Below are 21,946 nucleotides of genomic sequence, written 5' to 3' on the forward strand. Positions count from 1 at the left end.
AAACATGTGATTCAATTTTATTTTTATATTTTACTTTTTAGAAACACCATAATGTGTCAAACATATTAAGAGGCGTGCGACTTTATTGCTTTGGCACAATTCATTCCAACAAACCGTAAAGTGAAATGCCAGTCGTAATAAATCTGCCCCAAAATCTGATAGAAAGTCTCATTCTAAATTCAGACTTGTTACCGTAAAGATGGAAAACCTGATCCGTTGCCGTCAACTACAGTAAAAAAAAATAATTAAAATTAAAACCCAAAAATGGGTGTTAAGTGCAGATTTGTTTTTTTTTATTGCATATTTAATTTTTCCCCTACATCATGTATCCATTTTTCCTTAGACGAAAAGCTTTAATTAACTGCAGTGACAGAACATCCGCCATCATTAACATTCAGATACTTTTTCCTTTCCAGTTGGGTTCTTTGTAGCTAGATTGCATATGTTCAGACACATCAGTGTTCCGCAGATTCCTCTGGCTTTTATTAGCATATTGTGTCTTCATATTCCATAATTAGCGTTCCCCAGTAATGAGTTTGGCACTAACCAGCCACTGGTAACACTAATTAGTCCGTCCATTAATACTTTACTAGTTTTTTTTATAGTTTTTCATTAGCATTCCCTAGTATTAGTTGTTAAGTGTAGTCCTTTGCTTTTTGTAAGCATTTATTAACACTTTACTCCATTTTCTTAACAGTTCGTAGCATCTGCTGGTTATATTTGCAAGCATTTATTAATAATCATGTCATCCATAATTAGTTTCCATTAATGTGTGCGCTTTATTCTTACATTCATATTTATCCACTTGAATAAATATCATTAACACTATTTCCTCTCGTAAGGTTGAGCACTTGATTACTACACATTCATTTTTCCTTTATTAAAGGGAACCTGTCACCCCGTTTTTTGAGATTGAGCTATAAATACTGTTAAATAGGGCCTGCGCTGTGTGTTCCTATAGCGTATGTAGTGTACCCCGATTCCCCACCTATGCTGAGAAATAACTTACCAAAGTCGCCGTTTTCGCCTGTCAATCAGGCTGGTCAGGTCGGGAGGGCGTGGTGACATCGCTGGTTCTTCCTCAGCTTTACGTTGGTGGCGTAGTGGCGTAGTGGTGAACAAGCAGCGCGCGATCTGCGCTGTAATCCCTTGCATCTGTGGGGGCGGCCATCTTCCTGGGGCCGCGCGTGCGCAGATCGAGTGCTCTGCTGCACGGGGCTTCAGGAAAATGGCCGCGGGATGCCGCGCGTGCGCATTAGAGATCGCGGCGGCCATTTTCCCAAAGCCGAGATGCAAACTCGGCTTTGGGAAAATGGCCGCCGCGATCTCTAATGCGCACGCGCGGCATCCCGCGGCCATTTTCCTGAAGCCCCGTGCAGCAGAGCACTCGATCTGCGCACGCGCGGCCCCAGGAAGATGGCCGCCCCCACCGATGCAAGGGATTACAGCGCAGATCGCGCGCTGCTTGTTCACCACTACGCCACCAACGTAAAGCTGAGGAAGAACCAGCGATGTCACCACGCCCTCCCGACCTGACCAGCCTGATTGACAGGCGAAAACGGCGACTTTGGTAAGTTATTTCTCAGCATAGGTGGGGAATCGGAGTACACTACATACACTATAGGAACACACAGCGCAGGCCCTATTTAACAGTATTTATAGCTCAATCTCAAAAAACGGGGTGACAGGTTCCCTTTAATGTGAATCTCCACCTTTTATCACCTTGTTGTTTTCAGGTTCCAACATTCATTTTCTTATTTGCTTTTACAGATTTCAGAGTTTTTTTCCTCCAATACAAAACGCAAAATTCCCTGTGCAGAATATCTGACAATTTCGGCTGCTTGTAGCCACCAATAGAGGGAGCATAGGAGCTTACTGCATACAGCCCATACACTGAACTCAGAAATAAAACCATATGCGGTGAGCGCCACTTAGTGGAAGGTGCAGGTAGCCGGTGATATCTATCTATATAATCGTCTAAGGGGTACTTCCGTCTGTCTGTCTGTAACGGAAATCCCTCGTCTCAGCGACAGGCTTAGTCTGGCCGCGAATTGGCCCCTCCCTACTCTCCTCCAGTCAGTGCCCCCTCCCTACTCCCCTCCAGTCAGCGTCAGTGTGTCACCCCATCCCGGACCAACTATTAATGCAGCATCAATAGTAAAAAGATATAATGTTAAAAATAATTAAAAAAAATAAAAAATTGTGCTATTCTCACCTTCCGACGTCCACCGATGCGTGCGATGCTGTCGCCAGCTTCTTTTCCCAGTGATGCATTGCGAAATTACCAAGATGACTTAGCGGTCTCGCGAGACTGCTAAGTCATCTGGGTAATTTTGCAATGCATCACTGGGAACGGAAGCTGGTGGCAGTGGGCTGTGCTATATATTACGTGGCTGCTATATACTACATGGCTGTCTGTGTTGCGTGGGCTGTGCTATATACTATGTGGCCTGTGTTATATACTGCGTTGGCTGTGCTATATATTACGTGGGCTGTGTTATATACTGCGTGGGCAGTTTTATATACTGCATGGGCTGGGTTATATACTACGTGGGCTGTGTTATATACTGCATGGTCAGTGTTATATACTACGTGGGCAGTGTTAAATACTACGTGGCCTGTGTTATATACTGTGTGGGCTGTGTTATATACTGCGTGGTGTTATGAACAGGTGATTCAGAACCACAATGGACCTAGTGGTTAAGAGCACACAAAGTGACCTGATAGTTACTAACATAGGACGAGCTCTGTGACGTGGGAACTCTGCTGACCGCAATCCCTAATCCTATCATACCACACTAGAGGTAGCCGTGGATTGCTCCTAACGCTCCCTATGCAACTCGGCACAGCCTGAGAAACTAGCTAGCCCTGAAGATAGAAAAATAAGCCTACCTTGCCTCAGAGAAATTCCCCAAAGGAAAAGGCAGCCCCCCACATATAATGACTGTGAGTTAAGATGAAAATACAAACACAGAGATGAAATAGATTTAGCAAAGTGAGGCCCGACTTACTGAATAGACCGAGAATAGGAAAGATAGCTTTGCAGTCAGCACAAAAACCTACAAACAACCACACAGAGGGGGCAAAAAGACCCTCCGCACCGACTAACGGTACGGAGGTGCTCCCTCTGCGTCTCAGAGCTTCCAGCAAGCAAGAAAAACCAATATAGCAAGCTGGACAGAAAATATAGCAAACAAAAGTAACACAAGCAAAACTTAGCTTATGCAGGGCAGACAGGCCACAAGAACGATCCAGGAGAAAGCAAGACCAATACTGGAACATTGACTGGAGGCCAGGAACAAAGAACTAGGTGGAGTTAAATAGAGCAGCACCTAACGACTTAACCTCGTCACCTGAGGAAGGAAACTCAGAAGCCGCAGCCCCACTCACATCCACCAGAGGAAGCTCATAGACAGAACCAGCCGAAGTACCACTCATGACCACAGGAGGGAGCTTGACCACAGAATTCACAACAGCGTGGGCTGTGTTATATACTGCGTGGGCAGTGTTATATACTACGTGGGCTGTGTTATATACTGCGTGGGCTGTGTTATATACTGCGTGGGCTGTGTTATATACTGCGTGGGCATTGTTATATACTACTTGGACTGTTTTATATATTGCGTGGGCTGTGCTATTTATTACTTGGCCTGTGCTATATACTATGTGGCTGCTATATACTACGTGGCTGTGCTATATACTACGTGGCTGTCTGTGTACGTGGGCTGTGCTATATACTATGTGGCTGCTATATACTACGTGGCTGTGCTATATACTACATGGCTGTGTTATATACTACATGGTTGTGTTATATACTGCGTGGCTGTGTTATATACTATGTGGCTGTGTTATATACTACGTGGCTGTGTTATATACTACGTGGCTGTGCTATATACTACGTGGCTGTGCTATATACTACGTGACTGCTAAGCGCGACGTACATACATGTTCTAGAATACTCGATGTGTTAGAATCAGGCCACCATCTAGTATTATGAGATTACTAAGCACAATAAAGGCTAAAACTGATATTTTAATGAATATACTGAAGGGAACCTGTCACTAGTTTTATTCCTTATAAACCATGCCCATCCCCCTTTACACCATGTAAATGGGTTTCCTTCCTATAAATTCATAGGTGCCCCTGCATACCCCCAAAAAAGTCTTATTTATGCCTCTTCCCTGCATGTAAATAGCACAGTCCGTTCCAATGGGTGTCTCCAGATCATGAGTGACGCCCTAGTCCCTTCAAACACCACCTCTTCCATCTTGATAGAAGTGGATGAAGTCTTTTACGTCATCGCACAACGCTCAAAGTCTCGCGCCTGCGTCAGTCTCTGATTCCACTGCGCAGGTGCGAGACCTCAACCACTGTGACCACACCGTGCAATTTGCTTTCGGCACGGGTCATGAATAAAAGACTTTTTCTAAAGTATTAAAGGGCACTTGTTATCTTTAGAAAGGGGTTGACAGAGTCCCACTTGCATGCGGTAAAAGGTGATGCGCATAGTTTATAAGGTCCTCATGTAAAAAGCGTTCTCAGGAGCTGAGCCCGCCCCATATGGCTGTATTACACAGCCGGCATCTGCCTGTAACAGCAGCAATCGGAGCCTGCGCCAATCACTGCTGTTTAACTCTTGAAGTGCTGCTGTCAATCACTGTCAGCAACCTTTGAGTTGTCATGGCAGTCAGGACCCTGCAGAAGGTTCTCCACGGCTGCCATCTTAGTCCTCTTGTGAAGTCCAGTCCATCACAGTATACAGGGAATTTTCCCAGAGAAGTTGGTTTGATGCCAATTAGTTCACCACAAATAGAAACTAATGGAAAGCCTCCAATTGCCGCAAGAAGCATATAGCACTCTGGTCTCCTAGGGCTACATACAGCCCCTTTAAAGCATTTTTGTGCAAACCCAACCTTAGCTATGCCAAAATTACCTCCGCACACCAACACATACTTTGTGTTAGTATGTGAAAAAATGTGGAAAAGTTCACAGGGTATGAATACTTTTTCAAGACACTGTATAGCTGTGGATAAACGGGTGGTAATTGTTCTTCACTGCTTTGCTGTCTCGCACATCTGTACAGTTTATTCAGTGTTTAATGCCTTTCTCTCCTAGACTTTATTACAAAGCTGTGAGCTGTGACGTTCTCTCACTATCCAGATTCACTTTTAAATTTCTGCTGCATTCCCTGCCTTGGCTTTTACACAGGCTATGATAATGCTTTCTGATTGGCTGTGCTATACCATGTGATGCGATAACTGCAAAGCATTAGAGAAAAGACTAGTGGGGTACCGCAGGGGTCAGTATTGGGACCTGTTCTCTTCAACATATTCATTAATGATCTGGTAGAAGGTTTACACAGTAAAATATCGATATTTGCAGATGATACAAAACTATGTAAAGCAGTTAATACAAGAGAAGATAGTATTCTGCTACAGATGGATCTGGATAAGTTGGAAACTTGGGCTGAAAGGTGGCAGATGAGGTTTAACAATGATAAATGTAAGGTTATACACATGGGAAGAGGGAATCAATATCACCATTACACACTGAACGGGAAACCACTGGGTAAATCTGACAGGGAGAAGGACTTGGGGATCCTAGTTAATGATAAACTTACCTGGAGCAGCCAGTGCCAGGCAGCAGCTGCCAAGGCAAACAGGATCATGGGGTGCATTAAAAGAGGTCTGGATACACATGATGAGAGCATTATACTGCCTCTGTACAAATCCCTAGTTAGACCGCACATGGAGTACTGTGTCCAGTTTTGGGCACCGGTGCTCAGGAAGGATATAATGGAACTAGAGAGAGTACAAAGGAGGGCAACAAAATTAATAAAGGGGATGGGAGAACTACAATACCCAGATAGATTAGCGAAATTAGGATTATTTAGTCTAGAAAAAAGACGACTGAGGGGCGATCTAATAACCATGTATAAGTATATAAGGGGACAATACAAATATCTCGCTGAGGATCTGTTTATACCAAGGAAGGTGACGGGCACAAGGGGGCATTCTTTGCGTCTGGAGGAGAGAAGGTTTTTCCACCAACATAGAAGAGGATTCTTTACTGTTAGGGCAGTGAGAATCTGGAATTGCTTGCCTGAGGAGGTGGTGATGGCGAACTCAGTCGAGGGGTTCAAGAGAGGCCTGGATGTCTTCCTGGAGCAGAACAATATTGTATCATACAATTATTAGGTTCTGTAGAAGGACGTAGATCTGGGTATTTATTATGATGGAATATAGGCTGAACTGGATGGACAAATGTATTTTTTCGGCCTTACTAACTATGTTACTATGTTACTACCCAGCCGTACCCAAGGTCACATGATCCTCATCCGGCTGACGCAATCTAATGCATGGTGTGAGATGGCGGCGAATGAGGCAAATTGCAGACTGTTAACATGCGGGTTAAACGAATTTCTAAAACTTCAACACAATTTTAATTCGCATTGAATCAATTTGCTCATTCCACTAAAATTTCACAATTATAGAATTAAGAGATTTTGGAAATATATGACATGACTTATATCACAGTGTAATCGTGTATAGTCTTTATTGACTGCTTTAATCCTTCAGGGGGCTTCAGTGCTGACATTTCCCAGTATTCCTCGTTAGCTCGCTCTGGTTAGTTACATTTTGGGTTGTATTGTTTTTAGATCGAACAACAATGTGAATTAGAAAAATAAATGTTTCGCATATTACCAGCTCAGCTGTTAGGGATGTGTCTGCTCCCAAGCTCCTCAACTATTTCTAATAACAAGCTGAACTGTGAGTGCAGCTCCTGAGCATAATACAGGCAGCAAGTCAGGATGAATACACCATCAGTAAAGCAATGTATATGGAAAGTTTTTCAACTTTCAAGGTAGATGGCATCCATTGAGAATTCCGTTATCTGATTATCTAAATTGTTATATTTCCAATGTAATTATGGACAAAGGGCATCTTTTACTTTCAGTCTTCTGTTTAGTTTCTCTCCACAGTTTTCTCTATTGGTATTTTGTGGGATTTTGTTTTGTTTTCGTAGCTTGTAACTCTCCAACAGTGACGGGTTATAAGTTAATTCTCCGAGGAGATTTGTAAGTCGCAGATCTGTGTATTTCCATCGCTGCCTCTGAATGATTCTCAGTGAAATGTTCTACACGCAGGCTAGGTGTTGAACGGATTTTCTCCGATCTAAAGGAAGAATTCAGTCGGATTTGCAAGTTAACGAGGGAACAAAGCAGCCAACTGAATACATTTCTTACGAAGAAGGAAACGGCATCTGGTAATGGTAGGATGTGTTTTACATTTTACTGGGATTGAAATGCATTTATTCCAGCTCCGGTGATGTAATATGTAACACTTCCATACATACTGCAAGCGCTACAGCCCGCAATAGGCAAGTCAGCTGCCGGAGCACAATGTATGGCTTCATGGATGGAGAGGTTAATGATGTGTGCAGTAAAGTGCATGCAAAATTATCCCTGCGTGTATATATGTATACATTATATATATATAGACTGTATGTGTATGTGTGTGTTCTGTGTAGATATATGTATGGCGCGGGGAGTTTATGTGTCTACATATATATCTATACGCACACACATGTGAGTGTACTGTATATATGTCTATATAAATATTATTTTTCTGTATATACCTATATATATATATATGTAAACATTTGCATATATTCCATTTATGATTAATGGACTTTACAATACATATATTATATATATATATATATATATATATATATATAAAGTGTGTGTGTGTGTGTGTGTGTATATATATATATTTATACATGTACACACATATATATATATATATATATATATATATATATATATATATATATATATATTACACACATATATACACACACACATATATCCATGTATTTATATATAATGTTAATATAGGCTAGCCTGTGGCAATTGATGATTTCCTTTTTCTTCCTTTTACAATATTCTTGTAATATAATTTAGAGATTCATGTAGGTGATATTACCCAAAAGCCTACTCTTTCAGTATTTATTATTATTATTATTAGGTACCAAAATCTCCTTCTACTGTATACGGTAATAATATTCTAGAAGGTGAACTATAGTTCGCTTGGTGCGCTCTATAGTTTTCTATCAGGACACCAGAGTCTGCTCCTCCTGTCTTATAGTTTTCTATCAGGACACCAGAGTCTGCTCCTCCTGCCTTATAGTTTTCTATCAGGACACCAGAGTCTGCTCCTCCTGCCTTATAGTTTTCTATCAGGACACCAGAGTCTGCTCCTCCTGTCTTATAGTTTTCTATCAGGACACCAGAGTCTGCTCCTCCTGTCTTATAGTTTTCTATCAGGACACCAGAGTCTGCTCCTCCTGCCTTATAGTTTTCCATCAGGACACCAGAGTCTGCTCCTCCTGTCTTATAGTTTTCTATCAGGACACCAAAGTCTGCTCCTCCTGCCTTATAGTTTTCTATCAGGACACCAGAGTCTGCTCCTCCTGTCTTATAGTTTTCCATCAGGACACCAGAGTCTGCTCCTCCTGTCTTATAGTTTTCTATCAGGACACCAGAGTCTGCTCCTCCTGCCTTATAGTTTTCTATCAAGACACCGGAGTCTGCTCCTCCTGCCTTATAGTTTTCCATCAGGACACCAAAGTCTGCTCCTCCTGTCTTATAGTTTTCTATCAGGACACCAGAGTCTGCTCCTCCTGCCTTATAGTTTTCTATCAGGACACCAAAGTCTGCTCCTCCTGTCTTATAGTTTTCTATCAGGACACCAGAGTCTGCTCCTCCTGCCTTATAGTTTTCTATCAGGACACCAGAGTCTGCTCCTCCTGTCTTATAGTTTTCCATCAGGACACCAGAGTCTGCTCCTCCTGTCTTATAGTTTTCTATCAGGACACCAGAGTCTGCTCCTCCTGCCTTATAGTTTTCCATCAGGACACCAGAGTCTGCTCCTCCTGTCTTATAGTTTTCTATCAGGACACCAAAGTCTGCTCCTCCTGTCTTATAGTTTTCCATCAGGACACCAGAGTCTGCTCCTCCTGTCTTATAGTTTTCTATCAGGACACCAGAGTCTGCTCCTCCTGTCTTATAGTTTTCCATCAGGACACCAGAGTCTGCTCCTCCTGTCTTATAGTTTTCTATCAGGACACCAGAGTCTGCTCCTCCTGTCTTATAGTTTTCTATCAGGACACCAGAGTCTGCTCCTCCTGCCTTATAGTTTTCTATCAGGACACCAGAGTCTGCTCCTCCTGCCTTATAGTTTTCTATCAGGACACCAGAGTCTGCTCCTCCTGTCTTATAGTTTTCTATCAGGACACCAGAGTCTGCTCCTCCTGCCTTATAGTTTTCTATCAGGACACCGGAGTCTGCTCCTCCTGCCTTATAGTTTTCTATCAGGACACCAGAGTCTGCTCCTCCTGCCTTATAGTTTTCTATCAGGACACCAGAGTCTGCTCCTCCTGTCTTATAGTTTTCTATCAGGACACCAGAGTCTGCTCCTCCTGCCTTATAGTTTTCTATCAGGACACCAGAGTCTGCTCCTCCTGCCTTATAGTTTTCTATCAGGACACCAGAGTCTGCTCCTCCTGTCTTATAGTTTTCTATCAGGACACCAGAGTCTGCTCCTCCTGCCTTATAGTTTTCTATCAGGACACCAGAGTCTGCTCCTCCTGTCTTATAGTTTTCCATCAGGACACCAGAGTCTGCTCCTCCTGTCTTATAGTTTTCTATCAGGACACCAGAGTCTGCTCCTCCTGTCTTATAGTTTTCTATCAGGACACCAGAGTCTGCTCCTCCTGTCTTATAGTTTTCCATCAGGACACCAGAGTCTGCTCCTCCTGTCTTATAGTTTTCTATCAGGACACCAGAGTCTGCTCCTCCTGTCTTATAGTTTTCTATCAGGACACCAGAGTCTGCTCCTCCTGCCTTATAGTTTTCTATCAGGACACCAGAGTCTGCTCCTCCTGCCTTATAGTTTTCTATCAGGACACCAGAGTCTGCTCCTCCTGCCTTATAGTTTTCTATCAGGACACCAGAGTCTGCTCCTCCTGTCTTATAGTTTTCTATCAGGACACCGGAGTCTGCTCCTCCTGCCTTATAGTTTTCTATCAGGACACCAGAGTCTGCTCCTCCTGTCTTATAGTTTTCCATCAGGACACCAGAGTCTGCTCCTCCTGTCTTATAGTTTTCCATCAGGACACCAGAGTCTGCTCCTCCTGTCTTATAGTTTTCTATCAGGACACCAGAGTCTGCTCCTCCTGTCTTATAGTTTTCCATCAGGACACCAGAGTCTGCTCCTCCTGTCTTATAGTTTTCCATCAGGACACCAGAGTCTGCTCCTCCTGTCTTATAGTTTTCTATCAGGACACCGGAGTCTGCTCCTCCTGTCTTATAGTTTTCTATCAGGACACCGGTTTCTGCTCCTCCTGTCTTATAGTTTTCCATCAGGACACCAGAGTCTGCTCCTCCTGTCTTATAGTTTTCTATCAGGACACCAAAGTCTGCTCCTCCTGTCTTATAGTTTTCTATCAGGACACCAGAGTCTGCTCCTCCTGCCTTATAGTTTTCTATCAGGACACCAGAGTCTGCTCCTCCTGCCTTATAGTTTTCTATCAGGACACCAGAGTCTGCTCCTCCTGCCTTATAGTTTTCTATCAGGACACCAGAGTCTACTCCTCCTGCCTTATAGTGATATACCTTTAGTGAATCCCCCCATTGTGAAGTTGATATGATTATAGCGGAAGCATCAAATGTTGTAAAAAGGATTTACTTAAATTTAAAGGGGTTGTATCACCAGGCACATGTAGGAGGCCCTTAAAGAGAAAGTGTTGAACCAATTGCCCCTAATTTCAGCAGCAGTATTTGTTAATGAGGGCCTCGTTGCATTAGTGGATACCCTTAACCTGTCACCAGATCATCAGTGTCCAGTTTTTGCTCCTATGTTATTCCCATTGCGCCACTGATTAATCCATTTTTATTCTTTTTAAATCCGCTGTACAGTACAAGTGATATGGACCTTTTTATTTAGTGCAAATTGTTATGATCATTTCCATGGGTGCATGGCTCACGTGAATATCTGTGGGGGTGTCTTTAAGTTCCTCTGTATTATTACCCTGCGAGCTACGTCCCCTTTGTAAAGACCATAAACATTAGCATTAAATAAAAAGGTGCATATCTTTGGAACCATATGGGGAATTTAAAAAAATATATATATAAAAATGTGGAATATTCGTGGGATCAATGGGAATAAAATAAAAGCAACATTTGGCCATTTTTGACCTGGTAACAGGTCCTCTTTAACTAATTAGAACTGTTAAGGGGGATTGCAAACAAGTGTCATCATAAAATGAAAAAAGGGCAGTTGAAGCACCCATTGCGGTACCCCTGGCACTGAATTAAAACGTTGCATTACATACAGTAAACATTAATATTACTGTAAGAATAGGTATATGAATTGTTTGCCTACAAGTTGCACATGGGTAAAAGGCCTTTCTGCCTCATTGTAGATATATATGCCAGCCGAGAACATTAATGGTACAGATAAGCAAAGCTCCGGACACATACATTAAATACACAGACCCCCATTCATAGGCCTTTTAACTACCAGACTGAGCTATTGCATACAATGAGAACCAATCTTGTTTTTTCCATGTGTTTTTATTATTATTATTATTATTATTATTATTATTATACCATAGAAGAGAGTGAAGGGTGACCAGAGGCTTTTAGAGCCATGAACTGAAAAGGGATGACTACTATAGAGTGTAGTTATAACGCCTGTCATTATGAAGATCGGCTCTGGAGCGCAAACTGCTCTACTTTATAGTCAAATATTACAGGAATGCTCAGAGGCTCAAGTACCATTTATAATATTGGGTTGGAGATGCACTTTAAATATTTGTATCCATTGCCTACAATATCTTTTAGGTGCTCAGCTGCAGTTTTCCATGCCGGTTCAGTGCACTGAGGAAGAGAACGAGGAAGCGCAAAGTCTACATAAACCAAAGAATAAAACCATGAGATTCCGATTTCCACCAATTACTCCTCGTGGTCTGGGATCGGATGATGAACTGATCGTCTCCGTGGAGTCTTTGTCCAACCTGAGCATTAAGTTTCCTCCGAGTTCTGACGAATCTGATTTTTTGGAGAGCTCTCCTGGAAAACCACCGATTTTTCCCTCAACTGCAGAGCAGAAATCGAATCCCAACAAGCAACTTCCTGACGCTACTCTAAAGAATTTGAGCACCGCCCGATCCAGTCCGCCATATTCTCCTCGTTCACCAAAGACTGCCTGCCATCAAGGACTCCATGCCAATTATAGGGGCAGTGTTTTACCAACAGATGAGGACAGTGGCCTAATTTTGGCAGCCAATAGCTCTGGGGATGATTGCAAAAACTCTTTCCATATTCCAGATACTCCAGATGTGGATAAATGTACAGAGATCACTGAGATGACGGTCCGGGGACCTCAGCAGGTAACACATTTGAAGGATTTACTCTGTTACTTTTTGTGCCATGTCAAGTAGCATATTGACATGTTGGGCCCAAATTCTCAGCCTGGGGTACGACCCATGCCTCTAGACTCTAGAGGCATGGTCTTTGTTGTCCATGTGCTCTTATAGACAGACCCTTTTAGAAACGTATTTTCTGGAGTGTTCCTCACTGATCCGAAACCAAGGGTCCTCTACTAACCACACCAAAGTACATCCCAACGTCTATGGCCATAAGCTGCCTAGTACAGGCACAAAATGAGCGTTTGGGGAGTACCCTCTAGACTCTAGAGGCATGGTCTTTGTTGTCCATGTGCTCTTATAGACAGACCCTTTTAGAAACGTATTTTCTGGAGTGTTCCTCACTGATCCGAAACCAAGGGTCCTCTACTAACCAGAGGGTACTCCACTCTAGAGGGTACTCCCCAAACGCTCATTTTGTGCCTGTACTAGGCAGCTTATGGCCATAGACGTTGGGATGTACTTTGGTGTGGTTAGTAGAGGACCCTTGGTTTCGGATCAGTGAGGAACACTCCAGAAAATACGTTTCTAAAAGGGTCTGTCTATAAGAGCACATGGACAACAAAGACCACGGTCCAGAGTAGGCACGGCTCCTGCTTGTATGGTGCAAATTTTATGTGAATTGTGTCCATTAATATGTGATTTGGATGTAGATGTAGATAAAAAAAAAAAAGTCAAAATTTACCAACGGAAGATCTGAAACGGCTATCATCAAAGGTGCAAGCAGAAACGCTGCGGACATCATAATTATTAAAGGGGTTTTCAATTTTGAAAAACCCTTGTCTACCGGCTGAAGTTTGTTTTAAAAAATGCTTTTCTCACCCTCCCAGCTTCCAACGCAGAATCTCCGCCACTTATTCCAGTGTCTGTCAACTCTACAGCCACTCAGTGAGCTCAGCGACTCCGAGTGTCTCGTGCCTTCAACTTATTGATTGCAGCGCAATCGACGTGACGTCAGAGCTGCAGACAATAACAGACACTGGGAGCAGCGGAGGAGATTCAGTGCAAGACCCGGGGAGGGTGAGTAAAGCACTCTTTTTATTAATTTTTTTTTTTTTTTTTTTTTAAAGCATACTGCAACTTAGGGACAGGGGCTTTCTGAAACTAGAAAACACCTTTATGATATATCTGTGCTAGTCTAAGAAACTGAAAATATATACAGCATGTTAAAGGGGATTTTTTTTAATAATACAATTGCATGACCTAAATTGAGCAGAAGGAGGATCAGATTGATATACAGTTTAATGAGAAAATATTCTGTATAACTTGTGTTTTTTTATTTAAATGCTTGCTCTTTACGAGTCCAGTGGGTGGTCCTATTAAGCTATTGACAGCCATAGGGGAAAGGCCACTGGAATGAACCGCCCACTGGACTCCAGTATAGTAAGATCAGGGATATAAATATATATATGTATAATACCTGCATGACAGAATAAATTCTGCTCAGACAGGAGAAAGGAGAAAAGCATCACAATGCTTTCCTCGCCCCACTGCTACGTCGTGCCAAGGATCGTCAGGGGACAATGTGTTTAAACCCCACTGATTGATCGCATAACACTAGTAAATGTCAACTTTACCAGCTAAAAGGGGGCACATACTTCTGGCTCTTCCTTTTACCACTGTGCTTACAGAACAATGATGTTGCATGAGATAAAGAAATTTGTAAAAGGGAAATCAATAAGGTGCGATAAAGATAAAGTTGCTTGCAGTTTTTCCAAGTTTTGAGCTTTGACCTGTAGCGTACTGTTTCACCACTAGGTGGCAGTCTGCATTGTATATTTTCCCCATACCAGAACATAAGAAACAGCTGGTATGTGATTACAAGTTGATAGGAAAAAAAATCCGCTTTATGAAAAAAAAGAAAAAAAAAAATGGTGTTGAGCTGTCAAAAGGCACAGGGCAGAAGGTTAGATAATTGACTTTCGCACCAGGGTGAAGGGGGGAATCTTGAGATGACTTTGGTTTTGTGAGATTTAGAATAATTTACAAAAGAAAATTCTGCTTTTTTTTTTTATTTCTTTTTGTTTTCTCTTATTTTCGCAAAACTTTTTTTTCTTTTTCCATTTGCCTCGACTTAGCGAGTTAAATGTTTTCCTCTAAATGTAATTTTTAAATTGTAAATGAAGAATACACTATGCATAAAAAATAAAAAAAATGGAAAAACTGTATTCTTTTTCGGAAATAAATAGGAATACAAAAATGGTGATTGAACATATCTTGCTTACTAACAGTAATAATTACTGCAAGTCCGGCAAACCATACTACAAAGGAGGCAGAGTAAGAAAAAAAACCTTTCTACGTGGAGTTTAATATTTAGAAATATCCTAGGGGATTACGCCAGTTAGAAATAGGAGGAAAACTTTATGCCTAAATAATGCTGTAAGCCGAGCAATAAATATCAAAAAGAGAATTAAAGCAAGACGGGAGTGACAAGGCATTTAAATAATTATGGAAAAAAATGTGTAAAAAAAAAAAAAAAGTCAGGTCAGCAAAAATTAAGCCAGGGAGACTCGTTGACAAAGCAAGTAAAAATAATCGAAAAATATTCTTCAACTACATAAACGGTAAGAAACTGAAAAATGATAGTGTTGGCCCAGTCAAAAATAATCTGGGTAAAGGGAGGAAGAGGAGGAGGGAATGGCCAATCTGCTAAATGCCTTATTTACACAAGAAAATCCCTTTAACACGATCGCCGGCATCCCTGCATGATCCCTCTTCCCCCTTTATGCAGGGAAGCCGACATACTCACCGCCCCCATCGCTCGGTGAGCTCCCTATCTCTTGCTTAGCACAGGTTTTCCAGGTGCACGCTTAGCGTACGCGCGCTCTCCTGTTCTTAAAGGGGCAGCGTGCGCTCTTTGAAAATGCCCCCAGCCAGTAGCTGGGAGGCATCAGGTATATAAGGCACCTTCCCCACTAGGTAGGTGCCTGAGCAGCCCCTGCAGTTTCCCTACAACTCTTATGTCTGCACCTGTATGTTGCCAGGTCCCCTGTCCTAATCCATTGAAGTTAGTTTTTTAGACTGATTCTGTTCCCGTATACTTTGCACGTTACCTTTGAAGCCAATCAGGCGGTATCTGAACCCTGAAACCACACTTGTCTGAACAGGTTCCTATGAGTCCAGTCCGTGTCCTTGAACCCGACCCTTGGGTTTGTCAGCTGTGGTACCGGGGACTGCCTAGGAGTGGTGCCTGGTGGCTACCTGCAGCTCAAGCCTGGCTCCGCCATCAGGAGCTCCCGTGAAAACCAAGGTAGCTGCTTAGCTACGCCCCTCCTAGGTAAGCCCGGCCCTTTGATACAGTGGGTCCACGATCCACGTGCACCACCCGCGAGGGTGAAAATCTCATGACAGGGAGATGTGAATTTCTCCATTAAATGTCACCTGCTTAACCCAACCAGAAGTACGGCGCCACCTTAAAATCACAAAGTAGACAAATCCCCGGGCCCGGATGGCATACAGCCCCAAGTAGTGAAGGAAATAAATATCTTGATAGACAGACCATTATTTGTAATATTCAAGGATTCCATAATAACAGGGTCTCAACCACAGGATGTTCACATTTACCTTCTACTGTGGTCGAAATCTTGTAGGGATTCCTAAGAGAATCGATCCTGGACTCTCACTAAGAATAACCTCATGACCCAGTATCAGCATGGGTTTATGAAGGATCGGTCCTGTCACGCTAATCTGATCAGCTTCTATGAGGATGCTAGTTCCAGACTGGACTTTTATCTGGATTTTAAAAGGCATTTGATATGGTGCCACACAAAGTGTTGGTGCATAAAATAAGAATAATAGTACTATTAATGGAACACACTTGGATTGGGTTACAGTTAACAGTTCGGTACAAGAAGGGGTCAGTATTGGTCCCTCTCTTTTCAACATATCTATATATATAATTGTCTAAGGGTCACTTCCGTCTGTCTGTCCCAGAAATCCTGCGTCGCTGAGTGGTCGAGGCCGCTATGTATCTAACATGGGCGAGCTGTCATCCAACACGGGCGGGCTGTCATCTAACTCAGGCAGGCTATCATCTAACATGGGCGGGCTATCATCTAACATGGGGGCTGTCATCTAACACGGGTGGGCTGTTATATAACATGGGTGGGCTGTTATCTAACACGAAGGGCTGTTATCTAAGACGGGTGGGCTGTCATCTAACACGGGTGGGCTGTTATCTAACATGGGCGGGCTGTCATCTAACAAGGGTGGACTGTCATCTAACACGGGTGGGCTGTTATATAACATGGGTGGGCTGTTATCTAACACGGAGGGCTGTTATCTAAGACGGGTGGGCTGTCATCTAACACGGGTGGGCTGTTATCTAACATGGGCGGGCTGATATCTAACAAGGGTGGACTGTCATCTAACACGGGCGGGCTGTCATCGAACACGGGTGGGCTGTCATCTAACACGGGCGGGCTGTCATCTAACACGGGCAAGCTATCATCTAACACGGGCGGGCTGTCATCTAACACGGGCGGGCTGTCATCTAACACGGGCGGGCTGTCATCTAACACGGGCGGGCTATCATCTAATACGGGCGGGCTGTCATCTAACACGGGCGGGCTGTCATCTAACATGGGCGGGCTGTCATCTAACATGAGCGGGCTGATATCTAGCAAGGGTGGGCTGTCATTAACATGAGCGGGCTGTCATCTAACACAGGCGGGCTGTCATCTAACACGGGTGGGCTGTCATCTAAGACGGGTGGGCTGTCATCTAACAAGGGTGGGCTGTTACCTAACATGGGCGGGCTGATATCTAACAAGGGTGGACTGTCATCTAACACGGGCGGGCTGTCATCGAACACGGGTGGGCTGTCATCTAACACGGGCGGGCTGTCATCTAACACGGGCAAGCTATCATCTAACACGGGCGGGCTGTCATCTAACACGGGCGGGCTGTCATCTAACACGGGCGGGCTGTCATCTAACACGGGCGGGCTATCATCTAATACGGGCGGGCTGTCATCTAACACGGGCGGGCTGTCATCTAACACGGGCGGGCTGTCATCTAACACGGGCGGGCTGTCATCTAACACGGGCGGGCTGTCATCTAACACGGGCGGGCTGTCATCTAACACGGGCGGGCTGTCATCTAATACGGGCGGGCTGTCATCTAACACGGGCGGGCTGTCATCTAACACGGGCGGGCTGTCATCTAACACGGGCGGGCTGTCATCTAATACGGGCGGGCTGTCATCTAATACGGGCGGGCTGTCATCTAACACGGGCGGGCTGTCATCTAACACGGGTGGGCTGTCATCTAACACGGGCGGGCTGTCATCTAATACGGGCGGGCTGTCATCTAACACGGGCGGGCTGTCATCTAACACGGGCGGGCTGTCATCTAACACGGGCGGGCTGTCATCTAACACGGGCGGGCTGTCATCTAACACGGGCGGGCTGTCATCTAACACGGGTGGGCTGTCATCTAACACAGGCGGGCTGTCATCTAACACGGGCGGGCTGTCATCTAACACGGGCGGGCTGTCATCTAACACGGGCGGGCTGTCATCTAACACGGGTGGGCTGTCATCTAACACCGGTGGGCTGTCATCTAACACCGGTGGGCTGTCATCTAACACCGGCGGGCTGTCATCTAACACCAGCGGGCTGTTATCTAACATGGGTGGGCTGTCATCTAACATTACTATTTATAAAATTCAGCAATGTAGATTATTTAGCTGTAAATTATCAGAAGACTTAGCAGCTCTGGTGGACTGCTATACTTTCTTTCACAGTATTGTAAAAAAGATCCTTAACTGTTACTTCTATTATATCTTTTGGGAAAAGCGTTGGAAATATCATAATTTTCCTCTTGTTCATAACTATGCACATTAAAACAATATATATATATATATATATAATCTCCTATTTTCTTTAACATTTTCAACCCCTTAAAGGAGTTGTCCCCTTTCATAATTTCTTTTACTTACTCTTAATATATATATGAAAAAATAAAATTAATTGTCCCTTTCTCACCCATCCTGGGTCCAGTACTGAGTCTCTACTGTTGCCCCTGGTGTCTGTTAATATCTGCAGCATAAACATCACATCCACAGTTCTGCGGACTGACCGGTCGCCGATGTAGCGAGCCACTGAGTTCACTGATTGGCGGCAGCGGTGGCGGACACTCAGCGCTAGACCCAGACAGGGTACTTTTTTTTTTGTACTAACAAAGCTTATAAGAAATTTTTTTCTTAAAGAGAACAACTCCTTTAAAGACACAGCCACAATTTATTTTTGTATCTTTATTTTTTACTTCGTCTTATTATTCTTTTTGCTGACAGTATAGCTGTATAAAGGCTTGATTTGGTGTATAGAGGGAAACCCAATCTTTATCTATTAGCCATAGTAGAAAAATGTATACAATGGGATTTTTGTTATTTTTGGGGGTCTGGAGGACCCATCATATACATACATTACATAGACAGCTAATAGATTTTAATGAGTGGTGCAATACTGCTTTTAGCCTGTAGAGGCGCTGCGCAGAAATTGAACATTAGATCTATATAGCACAGTAGATGCTACATCATAACAAACCATATAAACACTCAACATGCAAAAGGACAATATTGTCTATTGACTTATTTTATTCATTTTTAGACCTTTGCTCGGCAAGTAGTTTCTACGGATCCAAACCTAAGTCATCATAGGCCTTTCTGGTCATCCAAGTTTACTTTTGTAGCACCTACTTCCCTGTAGAGGTGTTAAGGTCTTATTTTAACATATTTTAACATGTACATTGCACTTATAACATCCAATCATTTCTAGAAAATTATCTTCATTGCTAAAACTAGTAGTAAAATGATTTTTAAAAAAAATTGAAAAAACTACCAGAAAAAAATTCTATTCTAGATCTTATGCAGTAAAGATGAGTATGTATTAAGGTATAATATAATAAATTAAATCTATAATATATATATATATATATATATATATATATATATATATATATTTATGACTAATGTTAAGCCTGTTTTATATCAATAATAATAAAAAAGGAGGGGAAAAAAATGAAAGAATTCGGGGTGAAACCTAATTTAAAAATGACAAATACTTTATTAAAAATGTGAATTTGCTCAAAACTGATCTGAAATAGTAAAAAAAAATATATATATTAAAAATCTACAATTTTTTATGCTTATTTTTGCAATATTTTTTAAAAAAAAAATATGCTACCTATTTTTTTATATATTATAAACAAATATGTTTTTTTTTTTCCTGTTTTAGCCAATTTGGAAGCCATCATCGCCTCATGACAATGACCTATCAATTCTAGGAAGTGAGAAATGGGATCAGGATAATGATCACAGATGTGAATTCTGCCAAGCTGTTTTCCCACCGTCATCGGCATTAGGAGGAGATTTTCTTAGACATCTTAACACACATTTTTAAAGGACGGTCCTAAAAAAAATTCTACCCGGAACATTATTATGACGTCCGTACTTTACGCTATTCTTTCTTTTCTCCTTTCTAGACCATTTTCACTGATGAATAATTATCTGGATTACTTGATTTTATTATTTGGACTGTCCCCTCGTAATAATATCTGTTATTATTATTTACCCCCAATTGAATTGCATTATTTTTTTTTAACTTGTGCATTATCTGACTATACTGTAAGTTGTAATAAATTACATTTTAATAGTTACCATAAAACTTAAGTATGTGACAATATTGGGCAATTTACTGTGTGTGTTTTTTTTTAATGTTATTTGCAAATTTTTGTACAATTTTTTTTTTCTCAAATTTTTTTTTAAATTAGACTCAGTGGGTAAGAATTTCTCAGACGGCCATTTAGTACGTACACCAAACTTATCAAGAGGTACATACCCCCCAATAAATCTAACATGTTTTTTGGGCTGGCCGTGCACCCGAAAAAGAAATCTAAGCTAGTGTAGATTTCAGCTACCATGTACAACCTTTTTTCTTCCATACAATATAATAAAAAAGTTGCAAATTTACTAGACCACACCCCCTTTAAACAAGTTCCGCCCACTTTAAAACCCATTCTGGGGGGATGGGCACGCGGAAAAAAAAATAAAAATTCACTAGTTTTGTGGCAAATACCACTGGCTACAAATTTTGTTACTTTTTGACGCCATGACAACATGATACATTTCTTCCGGTATGTTTGTTCGCCTTGCAAAAGTTGTCCTTCTTGAGACTTTTTCCGGACTTTTTTTTTTTTTGCATTTTTTCAGCATTTTTTTCTTTACAAACTTTTTTTGTTTTTTATTTTTTTTGTTATATTTTTTTTTTAATAGACTCATGCTTTTTTTTTTTAATATGGGAGAATGTAATAAATTTTAATGAAAAAAAGGCCACACCTAAGAACCTGTTACGTTTTTAGAAAAAAAAAAAATACGCCAGGAACCTAAAGACGCGGGAAAAAAAAAAAAACATAGCAGAAAAAACATTGTATACTTTGTAGTGCTTTTCACAGTTTGCTATTGATTCGTGACCAACATCTGGCTGCAGCTTTTTGTGCTGCATCATGTTAAGCCACGTCAATCTTTTCCCTAAATACTAAACATATCATCTTAAGCATTTACAAAAACAGAATCCTATTTTTTTTCCATTTAGAAAAAAAAAAAAAAAGAGATAAAAGATTCCATGAACACATAAAGTGATAAATCCCTTAAGCAACAAACTAACAGAATTCCTGCGTTTTCGCACTCGCCGCTACCTTATATACTAAGCTGAAATGCGAGGAGTAGATGCTTTCCTTTATTATAAATACGTGATACAAACGTAATAAAATGTGTAAATGAAGAGAAAATTGAATTAAGTTACTTATATCCTGCAGAAAACATTTTTCGACCCTATTAATACATGGAAAATATATGTATTTAAGCAGTATACTATATGTATTATATTCTGCAAATGTTGTATAAAGCCGTACGTTTCATTATTGCTACACCTCAGAAAGAAAAATGAAAAATTTCATATTTATATTTTCAGTAATTATTTCCATGAACTGTTATTTTAAGCAATGCATTAAATTGGATTTTTTTTTTAAATGACGAAGAGAAAAATATTCATTTTTTTATTTTTTATTATTTTGCTTCTGCCAATACTTTAATTTGTTAATTCATTATTATTAGACACAAACATTTTTTTAAAATTGATGTTAAAATGTACTTTAGAAAAAAAATACCCAATTGACAAAAAGAAATATATGTATATAATATTTTCTATATTTAATCAATTCTGTGAATGTATTAATCTTAGTATGGACACATTTATAATGTTATTTTATTGATTTTTATATTTTTTTATTCATTCTATTTGTTTGTTATATTCTATCATTCATTTTATATATGTGTAAGTACATAGACATATTTTTTTTTTTAATATGCATATATACACACACATATATTTACACATATATACATATACAGCTCTGGCAAAAATTAAGAGACTGCTGGCAAAATTTTCAGTTT

General features: G+C 41.3%; 1 protein-coding gene across 3 annotated transcripts in view; it reads left to right on the forward strand.

Annotated features, from left to right (window-relative positions):
- TANK (TRAF family member associated NFKB activator) overlaps positions 1–21,526 on the forward strand; it is a 105,818-nt gene extending 84,292 nt beyond the window's left edge. For 2 of the 3 annotated variants that reach the window (XM_069733036.1, XM_069733034.1), the window contains exons 8-10: positions 7,148–7,272; positions 11,909–12,456; positions 19,731–21,526. In XM_069733036.1, coding sequence (XP_069589137.1) covers positions 7,148–7,272; positions 11,909–12,456; positions 19,731–19,895 — 838 coding nt within the window. In that variant the 3' untranslated portion in view covers positions 19,896–21,526. The remainder of the gene's footprint in view (positions 1–7,147; positions 7,273–11,908; positions 12,457–19,730) is intronic. The other variant, XM_069733037.1, reaches the window with a different exon arrangement.
- Positions 21,527–21,946: the final 420 nt, after the last annotated feature.

Source organism: Ranitomeya imitator, chromosome 7 (genome assembly GCF_032444005.1).
Source record: "Ranitomeya imitator isolate aRanImi1 chromosome 7, aRanImi1.pri, whole genome shotgun sequence".
Taxonomy (NCBI): Eukaryota; Metazoa; Chordata; class Amphibia; order Anura; family Dendrobatidae; genus Ranitomeya; species Ranitomeya imitator.